General features: G+C 42.0%; 1 protein-coding gene across 2 annotated transcripts in view; it reads left to right on the top strand.

Annotated features, from left to right (window-relative positions):
- Positions 1-13,073, top strand: part of EVA1A (eva-1 homolog A, regulator of programmed cell death) — a 202,752-nt gene that overhangs the window by 61,854 nt on the left and 127,825 nt on the right. For both annotated transcript variants that reach the window (XM_015620809.3, XM_015620810.3), the window contains exon 3: positions 5,056-5,179. In XM_015620809.3, coding sequence (XP_015476295.1) covers positions 5,056-5,179 — 124 coding nt within the window. The remainder of the gene's footprint in view (positions 1-5,055; positions 5,180-13,073) is intronic.

The raw sequence follows: 13,073 nt of genomic DNA on the forward strand, positions 1-13,073 counted from the left end.
ATGGGAGAGTTATAAGAGATAGCAGAGCACTAAAACCTGTTATAGATCAGGATTCAGGACCTTTGATCTCTTCTCCAAGGGATGCACAGATGGAATACAGTAATTTGGGCAAAGCTGAACTAGTTTCTAGTGGAGCAGGCTGGGAAGGTAGCTTGATGAAGCCACAGGCAGGTCACCTGTACCTCATCAGCATGGATTTCACTTCCTCATGTAGACTGTGCCTCCTTGTTGCTGATTCTTGGAAAATCTTCTTGCTCCATGGATTTCAGTAATTTGCATGAATAAATAGAGATGGATGTTCAGCGTCCAGAAACAGGACCTGTAAATAAATTTTCTACTTGAAAGCACTAAGTTTATAGCATGTTTTAAAGTATTACCAGTGTTCAAGGGTACATAAAAGAATACCAAAATTCAAATGAGATGTGACATGAAGCAATTATGAATGCACTGTGCTGTAGGGAGGCTTCCTGCTGCCTTTTTTGTTGTATTTCCCATTATAGAAACTCTCAAGGTGAACCAATATAAGTGTTGGTGTAACTCCACCATAATGGTCATGCCTGGACTGAATTTGACCTAAAAATGCTTAACATTACTGATATCTTCTTGAATAAAGTTCTTAGTACAAATCTCTGTCCATCTTCATTTGACTGCACATGGCTGTGATACATTCATGCAACTTGCTCTGTGAGTTACCCTCCCCAGCAACACACAATTTGGCAATTATTTAGTAGGGCTCCTCTGTGTAATTTCATGCATGACTGACATGCCCTGCAGTCATCCTTATGGTCCTTTGAAGATGGAAGCTGTACAGGGAGCAGCCCCTTGGCAAAGTCCTCGTTTCCTTTGAGTTTCACCATTGGCTTCTATGGGTCCAAAGTTTCACCCTAAGCGTGTTGAATCTATGAACTGCTTCAAGGGACCAAGAATTGAGATAAGTTTAATTGCCTTGGGTGTTAAGCTCAGTTGTGGTTTATTTTAAGTGTGCAGGGGAAGCACTTCTTGAAGAGTGATTTGAAGAGACAGGCTAAAAACGAGCGCACCCTTGGGAATGGCTGGGGATGGCCTTCTCGCAGAGCTTGCATCCAGCTCCTCATTTAAAAGGTTGTTGTCTAATGAGCACAAGCAATTACTTAGCTAATGAGCACAACAAAATGAGCACAAGAAATGTGTTTCATCTGCAGTGGCCACTGGAAAGACATGATTTTGAGCTTGAGGCTGCCCTTGCTTTAAGACCCGGGTTACCGCAGGGAGATTAATCCAGGGCACAATTCACAGGGGTTAGATTAGTGTTTGTTTTACTTGAATTCACTTTTCTTTCCCTCTTATCTCATCTAAATTTTGCAACTTCTTATTCATGAACCAGGCAATGGATTCATGGGTTTAAACAGCTGCAGCTTCCCTCCTGATCACTGGCTGTCAGCCCTCAGGCCTGATTTATCACTGTAACGCAATTATAAAATGGCACAGCGCAATTAATGTGTCTTCCCTCCCCTTTCATGCCAGACAGGAATTCCTGAATTCCTCCTCCACCTTCCTCAGCTGGAGTGATTTTTATAATACAATCTAAACTGAGGTGACTTTATTTGGCTTTAGTCAGGGATCTACCAGACTTGGAGACACAAGGAACTGATTGTACATCCCAGTTAGGGATGTTTCTGTGGGCCTATTGCTATTCCTGTGCAAGTCCAGATTGTTTGTGGGCCTCTTTCTGGTTGGTTTTGTGGTTGTGTTTTCCCACCTTTTCAGCTGACAGTGACAACCAGAACAACAAGGAAAACATAGAATGAACTGCCTACATTTTTCCATCCATTGAACAAAAACCATGTGAACTCAAGACATTCCCTCACTACCAAGTGAACTCTCAGCTTTCCTGGTGTCAGTCTAGCTGATCATCTGCAAATACTTCAGAAAAAAACATCTGACATCTGCCAGAGCTCTGATACTTCCTAGATGTATGATTTTTGAGAGTAAGGCCAGCAAGCCAAGGTCTTGGCTTCTTTTAAACACCAGAACCCCTGGACCTGCAGGGAACTGTACCTTTGGGGGATCATCTGGTCACAAATGTCCTGCACAGTGTTTAAGAAGGTGCTGGTATGTAGCACATACTGATGAAAGCAGTGGGAGAGAAAATTTCTGTGCATGTAACGATAGGTAAAAATTATATGTGCAGATTTTTAAGTTAACATTAAAACTGGTGTAACAACATTTTTTTTAATTTTTAATGTAGACAATGAACCATCAACAACACCTAATATTCTTTGCATTTTTTCTTTATGTATTTCACTGAGGATTGAACAGATTTTTTTATTTTATTCTTTATAGATATATTTCATTATGCATAAGACATTACTCAAACATTGTACAGGAAATCAGAAATCTTAATGATTTTTGTTTTAGATTTTTAGAAAAAATGTTGCCCTTTGGGGGAGGTAAAATGGAGTTACATGAATGAAAAGGAAATATTGATTTCTTTCCCCCCATGAAACTTCTCAGAGTCATGACTATTGTCAAATTAAATTGGAACTGTAGATAAACACTATAACAAATTAGTAAATGGCATATTGAGTCCCAAGAACACTTCATGTTTTCTTCTGTGGTCTCATAATGCAGGGATGACTTTTGCTCCTTAATTTAGTTACAAATTTCTCCCTAAGGCTTTGTATTTCGCTGCCCTGTTCCACCCTTTGCATACCACAGGAAGTAAACTCAGGAGGTTTCACTTATGTGGAATACAAAGAATAAGCAAGAGCTGTCAAAAGTTAGAGCAGAGCCAAGACAAAGTGGCACTACCTGAAGGCTGCCCATGTCTGTGGCTCTCTGAGGTCAGTGAATTGTTGTCTTCACTCCTGATGCTGAGCCTAAGGACAGATGAGCAAGTGCTGCTGAGATATCTCAGCTGAGGTTTACAAAGTTGTTTTCTTGTTGGCCTTACTCAATTTCTGCTGAAACCCAGGGAGGTTTCCCAGCTGGTTTTAATAGCACCCATGACACAGCACTGAAGGCTCTTAAAATGCCCACCCGTCTGCTCTGAACAGGTTTGTAGATCAAAAACCCAAGTCTACTGCCTTTGAGGGGAAAAAGCTTCCCTAGAGGAAAAGGAAACATTTGGAGTCCTGCTTCTCTTCCTTTGCTCAATATTTTTAGTTCTAGTTGTGTGTAAGCATGGCTGTCCAGTACCAGAAAATCTCAGGTGCACAATGATTTGGAGAGAATTTCTCCCCATATGTGTAGCCCTGCAGAGTTGTTTCAGTTGTTCTTTGCTTTTTTGAGATGAAAAGAGATATCTGTTCTGGATCCTCCCTCAAATTCCTTTGCAACTCACTGGATTTTGCATTAAATTAAATTTCTCATGCTGAGTGAGCAGCCAACCCTTATGAGCCTAGAGGAAAGAATATGCTGTTTCCATGCATTTTAACGTGACGGTCAAGCTGGGGCTAATGCTCCCAGGCACCTCCTTCAGTGTTCACCTCTCAGCCTTTCCATCCTAAATCCTGTATTTTTAAACGAGATGCCTGCATTTTATTACCTTTGTAAATGGAAAACAACAGCATATGTTTTCTGCCTGCTAGAAAAGGCCTGGATTGTTTTGGTTTGAACTTTAAAATAAAGGTCAGACTTGAGGCAGGCATGAATTCTTGCATGTGTCAGCCCAAAAGGTGAAAGCTTTAGGAAGTTATGAGCAACCACAAATGAGGCAGCTTCAAATTGCACTTGAAACTGGAACAGCTGTTGTTCAGAGCGTGACATTCAGAGTTACAATGCTAAAGATTCTATATATTACATTCAGGGAGAACTCAAAAATAGAAAGCAGTCACTGAAGCAGAGATAAAATTGGTTTGGGTGGCACACGGTAGAGTAGGAACAGCCTTTATGTTAATGGCACAGGGAGAAGATTGTGGGAAAGCCCAAATATCGAGGTGGGTGTAAGAAAAGTGAACAGAGAGAAGACAAAAGAGACCAGGGGAGTCTAGGGGAATTTCTGAGGAAGGATTTTCCAGTGCCTCCTTGCAAGTGAAAATTAATTGTTTTGGGGCTGGAATTCACAGCTCTGTATCACAGGGACTTAACGAGGCTGGTGGATTACCTCTCTCTGTGGTCTCAAAATGCTCTGACAGGTTCATGTGTGTCAGGCAAACATTATGGTAATTTTAGCACTTTAGGGGCTCTACAGGAGTACATAAATACCACCCTAGCCATCCAGCTGAATTTAAAACTTAATTACTGCCCCACTCAATAATATTCTCCCCCCCACCACTGCTTTAGAGGATCAGAGGGTTAAAAGAAATCATTAATCTTCCTTAATGAAGCTATTTTCTAGCAGGAGACAGAATGTCTTGCCCCTGTGGATTCTGAGATGGAGTTTTTGTGAGTGTTATGAATGGGGGAGTGGGAAGCAAACGCTAGAGGAAAAGCAGAAAAAGGGGTAGGACTCAAAATGCCAGTAGTGAGAGAACCCCCTGACTCATGGCCCTTTCCTGAGTTTAGCTAAAAGAATGTAATAATCATGGGAGAAGAGGAATGAACCCTATTAAAGACTAACTTGACTATATAACAGTGTTCCCACCATAACTACTAATTATTGGAATACAAGTGATTTATATATATATATTTATATCAGCTTTTATATAACTGAGGCAAGAACTATCTTGAAATGTGTATCTCCAGAGAAATCTAAAGCAGATTGGTGGTGGCAGAGTTTGAGTCTTTACTTTTAACTGTCAAGGTGGATCCATGTCCTCAAAGCTGCTTTTCCTGGGATTGTACTGTCTTATATTATGATTTAATGGCAAGTGTTTCAAAATGTCTGTGACCATCCCAGTACAAATCCTTTCTTTTGCACCCATGCAAGGGGTTGAAAACCTGCTCCTTAAAACAGAGTCCGTGGCTGCTGTGGTACCCACTGTGCTGAGCACCATCACCTGCCTCCTGCTGGGCTGGTTGTAGGGGCAGGGATGGCCTGCCCTTCCTGCAGTTTGTCTCTGTTTGACGTTTCCTCTAGTGGGGACACTCAAGTGCTTTTGTTTTTCTGTTTCTTGTGTGCATCCCTGGCTACAGAAGATGCTGGATGAGTGCCAGGACAGGCGGAGCTGCCAGTTCCTCGTCAACAGCCGGCTGTTTGGGATGGATCCGTGTCCTGGGACCGGCAAGTACCTCCTCGTGTGGTACAAGTGCAGGCCAAGTAAGTATTTCTCTATCAAATCTGTTTGCTCTGTTGAGACCAAAGCATTTTCATACTTAATGCTCACCAGAGAGGCCTTCTAGGATTTCTTGTCCCCTTCCTCTATTTTCAGTGTAAGATAACACCTGATCCCACCTGCAGCCATCCTCCTGTCCTGGTGGGGTAGAGATCTGTCCCCTCTCTGCCAGCCCCTCCAGGGGCAGCAGGAGCTCTTTGCCTGGATAAAATCTTCCTTCAGAGCCAGGTGCCTCAGGCAGGCCCTGGTAATGGTGTGACAGGAACCTCACCTGCCCACACCGTGCCAGAAGCTAGCTTTTAATTGCTCCCAGATCAGCCTGGGAGATCTTATTAGCTGTGTTTAAATGGGGCTGGATACTGGGGATACTGGATACACTGAGCCCAGTGCAGCTTTGGCTCAGGATGACCAACATCCTCTTGGCCAATTCCTGGCCCCAGCATGGGAGTTAGCACAACCTGGACACCATTCTCCATCAGGGCTTTGGGAGCAGATACATTAGTTTGGAGACAGATCGTGTTTGATGTGGACAAACTCTGCCCACTGATGTCAGCTGGAGAACAGGACCTGTTTCTATTTGAGCACAGGTCTGATGAGGAGCACCTGAGGGAGCTGGAGGTGTTTAACCGGGAGAAAAGGAAGCTCAGGGGATTTTATCACTCTACAACCACCTGAAAGAAGGTTGTACCAAGGTGGGAGTCAGTCTCTTCTTCCAAGTAACAAATGATATGACAAGAGAAAACAGCCTCAGGATGCACTAGGGGAGGTTTAGTTAGGATTTAAAAACTGGAAAAATCTCTACTGAAAGGATGGTCAAGCTGCCTTGTTCCGCCCTTCCAAAGGAAGTGGTAGAATCACTGTGGTTGGAAGTATTCAAAAATGTGTAGATGTGGTGCTCAGGGCCATGGTTTACCGGTGGACTTGGCAGTGCTGGGTTAATGGTTGTACCCAGTAATCTTAGAGAACTTTCACAACCTCAGTGATTCTGTGAATTAACTGGACATGGCAATTAGTCTGAACATGGCATTTCAACCAGCCCCAATATTTTTAAATGACATAACTAATGTGGCCCCAGCAGCACATCAGCAGTAATTTTGGGGAAGAACAAACAGACAAAAAGGAAAGTTTTCACAGGAGAGAAAAACAGATCTGACTTCAGAAAATGTTTAAAACAAAAGCAGAAACATTCAGAGTCTGCCAGCAGCAGCACAGAAGAAGACTTTTTGCCCCAGCAGGCAGAGACCTGTGCTAATGAAGTGAGAAGGTCTGGCCAGATCTGTGTGGAATTCAAATCAGAAGTAGGTAACGAAGCACCTGCATTTGTTGTGGGATTTTCACGAGTGATTGTAACATCCCTTGTTGGGTGAGAAATGCATCTCTTCCAGAGGGGTGATTAGCAGGGTGTTCTGACAAGTCCCACTGGACCTGCAGGATTTGTATCAAAGCTCAAAAATCTGACTATTGAGGCCTGTGATGAACTTCTGAAGGTGCTTCAGGACCCACCTGTTAATTAATATTTATGGTTTGGCATTCTGTGCTAATTACAGATACGGTAGAAAAGAAGGAGTTTGTCAGTGTGTAGGGTAGGTGATTTTCCTGAAAGAGAGCAGGGGAAGATGCTTGAAAACATTTCCCCTGTGCTTTTCAGGCAGCTCAGATTACACAGAGTGAAACAGGGTAATCTGACAGAATGGCTGTATCTTAGTGCTTGGGCAAACTTTTAATCAGGACCCACTAGGTTACTAACAATATTTGAAATATGTGAAAATTAGCTTTGCCCAGAGATACCAGGTCACAGTCAGCCTTTCCTTGATAATTCAAACTCCTAATTTTGAGTCTCACAAACAGTATATAGTGCTGCTGTGAGTTCAATAAGCCTTTCACCTTTCTATAGGGAGAAGGCTAATGAGGGGTCTGAAGAATGATGCATCCAAAAAATGTAAAGTAGAGGACCATGAGAAATTTTGGTGGGCTTTTTTTTGGGTTGTTGACTTTTTGAGTATTGTTCATGATCTGTAAGTGAATATATGCTGAAGATCTGAACCCCAAGACTGTGGTCTTATGAAGTGTTGAGCTGTTCCCGTGTGAGTGAGCACACAGAGTTGTAATCAGAGTCCTTGTGAAGAGCTCACTGCTTGGCACAGGATTTGATTCATAACTTTATCAAAAGACAAATACAATATCTTGGGTTTTATTTCTGAAATTGTCTTTCTTAACAGCAGACATAACAGAAATTCAAGGTCTGAATTGTCTTGAATTGACAGGGGTATCTTTTTGTTGCTTATTGAGGGAGCCTGTTATGATCATGTCACTGAAGTAGGTGTTTTGGTTAAGCACCTACCTAGGTAAGATGAATGTGAATTTTTTTGTATACAGGTGTTAAGGGCACTTTGGGAAGTGGCCTGCAGAGTTTGGACAGGACATCTTTAATATAAAATAAGGATACCCAAGCTCTTCCATTGTCAGAGTCATGCTGAAGCCTCAAAATGCCCCTGAACAAAGGTAGTTATCCAAATAGAAAGACTTCCTTGAAAGAAAACAAAACTGAAGTTAGTGGCATTTGCTTGTACCTTTGCTGAAGAATAACGAGATGGTGCAGTCATCCCCTCGAGCCACTGTCACTGCAGTTATGTCTCCCTGACATTCCCCTGCATTTGAAATCGAGTGGTTTCGATGCTCACTTGCTGAGTGGGGGTCATGCACAAGGCAGGGTGCTATTTTGGTTTCTCGTGGGCAGAATTTCAAGAAGATGGAGAACAGTAAATCATGCTGAAACTCAAAGACAAAGATTTTTCAAATGGTGGAGCTCTGGGGAGCAGGGCAATGAGGGGATGTCTCCTGTACTCATCCCTCAGAGACTGTTCTTGCTGGAAGCAGGGAAAACTTGTGCAGAGGTGTTGCAGCTCACCTCCTCTAGAAATTAAAATAAATAGTTCAGGGAAGTGCATGCGTAACTAGAAGCAGTGAGAAATTAATTTGCTTGTGTGTTTTTTGGAAAACCTTGTGCTGCTCATGGTCTCCTTGATCCAATAGATGGATCTGGGATCTAATGGACACTTATCTTGCATGTACAGGACTCAGATATGTGCATGAAACTGTTTTAAGTGGCAGGAGATTGGCAGTTCTGTGAATTTTTTTTTCCCTGTAAATAAATAAATACACTATATGCTTTTAGTTTTTAAATTTAGGGTGTTTAAGGATATCAGAAATGATCAATAAAATGCTCTGTTCTGTCTCAGTTTGGGGCAAGGGAGATTTACTTACAACTACCAAGTGACTTGAGGGCCAAGGTTCATCAAAGTGTACAGAAGGTCAGATTTTATTTTTAGTTGACCTGGTGGTGTTCAATCAAAGTTTGGACTTGATGATCTTCGTCTCTTCCACCCTCAATGATTCTATGGTTTATTTTATTTTTCTATACCATGTGTGCCTTAGTTTCTAATGTGCACCACCCTTTGTGGGGCTGGTCAAAGGCACAGCACAGGCCTCAGCAGAGCACAGCCTGTGCTTCTTAGCTTTGAGGTGCCTCTGCAAATCCTCCTGCTGTCCACAGCCTCAGCAGGCTCCCTGCAGCTCAAGGTGGGGGTGTGCTCCTGCAGCACTGGAGCCTGGAGCTGTTCTCTCCTAGTGTAGATGTAGTTTGGCATTTAGCACTGGTCAGAGATGGTTTCCAGTGGGAAGTCTGAGTATGGCCACCTTGCTTTAGAAGCTAAAAAAGTTGATTAAAATGGTGGTGCCACACCAGAGGGCCTCGGTGCCAGGGAATGGACACATTCTCTTTATCAGGGCCAGTGTATCCTGAGATCCACACCCAAAGCACACTGGAACCTAGGATCAAACCCTGAACACACAGGGGATTTAAATCTCCAGGGTGCCTTTCAGGATCATTAAAAAATTGCACATAAATCCAATTATTTCCCAGGTAACATGCTGATTTGATTTAGACCCATTAAGTGTAATTACCGGGTGGTCTGCAGGAACAAATAATTAGAGGGAATTGACATACTATTTAATTGGTCTAACATGAATTCCCTCTAACTGAAATCTGGATTCACCAATATTATTCAAACAATTCAGTGTTTGTTCATCCCACTCACTTCAGAGACAGAGAACCATGTAAGATCGTGTGTTATTGTAAGCTAGGAAATATTTGCTCCATGTGCCAGACTTTCTGGAGGGGCTGTGTGATCTAATCCTGGCTGGGAACAGGATCTGTGGGGCTGCCCAAGTCATGCTGAAGAAATAACTTCACCTCTCTGCACCCCAGCAATACCACTGCAGCTGATTTTATTTGGTTTGGTCACTGCTTGGGGCTACTGCACCAGCAGGGATCCATCTGCCCCTGCACAGCAGCTCTTTGCCCGTTGTGGCTTTTTGGTTGTTTGATTATTTTTTTGTCTTTGTTGCTTCAAAAGTGTCAATGCTCCTGAACAAAATGGGGACACAAATGTTTGCCCTGCTCTGCAGAGAGAATACTTAGGATGAGATGTGTTGTCTGAGTGGCCATTTCCAGGTGGTGCTGTCGGGAAAGGAGACGGCTCCTACTTTATTTATTTTACTTACTCCATGAGACCCCCCCATAGTGCCTTTATTTCATGTCCTCCTTTGCCAGTGCCACACTGTCCTGGATGCACTGATTCCTTCTCAGCTCTGAGGAGCCAAAAGCTGCAGTTTCCCATAAAATGCTATAATGATATTTTCCCACTTTTTTCTTGAGCAGTTGCTGGTTTAGCTTATGACTTCAAGGACTCTGGGAGGGATAATCTACATCCATTTTTTAATTTAAAAATTATTATTATTTTTATTTAATTTTAAAATGCTGAGTGAGGCAGCTGGATGTGATAATTGAAGTATGGTGAATATGAAGTCCCTCTGTACTAATCATCCCAGAGATGTAACAAAGTCTAAATCCAAACTTTGCTGCTCTACCTTCTATTCACAAATGTAAGTCTGAAGCCTTTGAAGTTTCAGAAAGCCTGGATTGTGACCTGGGCTCCAATTTCAGCTCAAATCTCTCTGTAACAATACAAAAGCTTATTTGGGAAGGGAACATCAAGGCTCTGAGAAATATATCTGGGAAGGAAACATTTGCTGGCTAAAGGTGAAGTGCCAAAAGTTTGCAAGGAATTAGGAGGAAAAAAAGGGGTGAGGAAGGTCCCTTTGTACTAGTTTGGAGCCTGTAGCTTTGATTTATTGGAAAACCTTTGGGCTGAGAATGGACTGGACACATGTTTGGAGGAGAACAGGGTTTCATTCTCTTCACCATAGATTTGATAAAATGTAGGATAAAAATGTAAGAAGTCCAGTTAATTCTTGTGAAAAGTCAATGACTTTTTTCAAATGTGGGAATGACCATCCTGATGTCCTTACCAAAATCTTACTCAGTTAACTTCATTTTTCTTAACAGGATTAGGCAGCTTTAACTAGAAAACAACTGAATTTAAAAATCTATTAGGAATTAATTCAAATTTGATCACCTTCAAATCTCTCCTTCTATCATACAGTGTTAGCACTGCCATGCTGTGTCCCAGGAGTGTCTGCCTTTTGGTGAGGATGTGTAATTTTTTATTTTTGCTAGAGGTACTTCAAAACCTGTGGAAAGAGCAGAAAACCATTAGTACTGCCACAACTATTCCAGCTAACAAGGAACGGTGAAGAGTCCTGCTCCACGTTGTGATTTCATGGCTTTTTGTGAAATGATCAGGCCTGCTCTTCAGATTTCAGCTAAATTGGCTGAAAAGTATAGAAAAGACATTTTGGAAGGACCACCTAGGCTTGCAGTGGGTGCCTCTTGTTCAAGTTTTAATCTTCCTACAACCAATTCCTTCAGTATTGAATCTTGTGTGGGCTTTGCTGCTGGCTTTGCTTGGCTGGGGATTGCATCTTCTCTGTCAAATTCAGAGAACACGGCCTGGAAAGCCACATCTCATCACACATCCTCAAGGCTTGCATTCCCCAGGCAGAATCTGTAAAATGCTGTGAGCAGGAGCAGAGGGCTATACAAAGTAGAGAGCTTTTGTGGAAGTTTAAGATGAGAGCAAAGAAAGACCTAAATGTATTCCTGGTCGCTTTAATGCTGGTGATTGATTTTAGTGCTGGGATATATCGGTAATTCAGTAGTCATCAAGCCTTTCAGAAAAGCATTAATCTCCTTCATCAGACAGGTTTATTGGTGGCAAGAGGAGTTCACTGTATTGTTTGCTGCATTGCTTTTTGGTGGGCCAGGCTTCCCAAAGCAGAGAGATGGAGTTGGGGATGTTTAATGGGCACATCCCCCTGGCCCAGCCACTGAGGCAACAGAATGAGCCTTTTGCCTCCTGCATTCATCAGCATCAGCCTTCTCTTGCTTATCTGTATTATTTCAAAACTGTTAAGGTGGTGCAGGGAAGTGGAAATTTATAAGGGCAATAAAACCTCAGGCAGCAACTGCTGTGGTGATGAAAAGGTGTAAATAAAAGAACATTGTAAATAACAGAGGACAGATCTATCAGCCCACAATTGGGGCCAGAGAAATGCTAATGCTAATGATTAATATTGTTTTAAGCTGTTGATGCACAGAGATTTTCAGAAGCTGTCAAATAGCCCTATCTCTGTAGCACATTAATCACTTGACTGCCAGGAGGAGGGTTAACAGGAACATGTGATTCCAGTGTCAGCAAATGCAGAGATTGTTGTCAGTTTAATTATAAATATGATTGCAATATTAATACAATATGTTAACTAATATAATAAATGGAAATATGATGTTATAGCTAATGTAATTATATTATACTGTTTTTATTATAATCATAATTTCCTGCCCCTGAAGAGAAAAAAAATGCTGCTGGACCCTGGAGAGTTAAAAAAAAAAAAAGAAATAAAAAAAAAATCCCATTTTTCTTTCAAACATAATCAATCACTCCTGATTGACATAATAAGGAGTCAGTGAAAAGCATGGTGTTTCCTACTACGCAGATATAAGGATTCATTTTACTGGATCAGGTCTCCAGTATCCAGATGTGAACCGTTAAAAAAGACAAATTCTGAAATCTGCCTAAATTGTATAAATGCTAGAGCTGTGACTTTTACAGACTCTCTTTGTCCATTGTCATTTAAGTTTTCTGTGGGGTTGGGAAAAAGCCCCCAACCAGGGGTAGCATTACCCATTTTTAAGCCATGTATTTTAAGTGAAGGACAAGGAAGGATTAGACCATGGTCTTTCAGCGCTGGGACAGGTGAGTCAACAGCAGTGCCAGGAGGAGCTCCCCGTGTTCCTCAGGAGATCCAGCCCATCCTTGGGCACTGGGGCACCTGTGGTGCCTTTCTGTGCTGATGGCAGAGGCTGTGTGGTGGCTGCTCCTTCAGGTGTCAGAAATGCTCTGGCTGCTGGCAGAGGGAAAGTGATCTGTGAGTCTTCTGAGAAGAGCAAGGAGTGTCCTTGGAGCAATTAACCGGAACACAAGGAAACCAAGCTGTGAAAAATGGAGCCCATAAGTCTAAATCCCAGCACAGTGCTACTATGGTAGAGGTTTGTGATCTCTGAACGACAGATTTCAAGATTTTCTGGTGTACTGCTGAAGAACTGAGATGAGAAGTGTGTCCCAGAAACTGTATTTTTAAAGGCAAATTGAGACGCTGCAAAGGTTAACTTGTGTGGAAGTTTGGATCTATTGTATTGACTCCACAGATTAAACTGGAGCATAGCACTCACAGAACAGAGAAGTAAATTTGTACAGCACTTCTGCAGAAGGTCCTATATATGGACTTATTCAAGACCAAAAATATAGACCAATTGTTCTCAAATAAAAGTATTTTAGGGAAAAAATAAAAAAAATAAAAAAAAAATAGAGAAAGAGAGAAAGAGAGAGAGAAGAATAAATCTTCTCTGGGGTATTGTCA

Source organism: Parus major, chromosome 3 (assembly GCF_001522545.3).
Source record: "Parus major isolate Abel chromosome 3, Parus_major1.1, whole genome shotgun sequence".
NCBI classification, from domain to species: Eukaryota; Metazoa; Chordata; class Aves; order Passeriformes; family Paridae; genus Parus; species Parus major.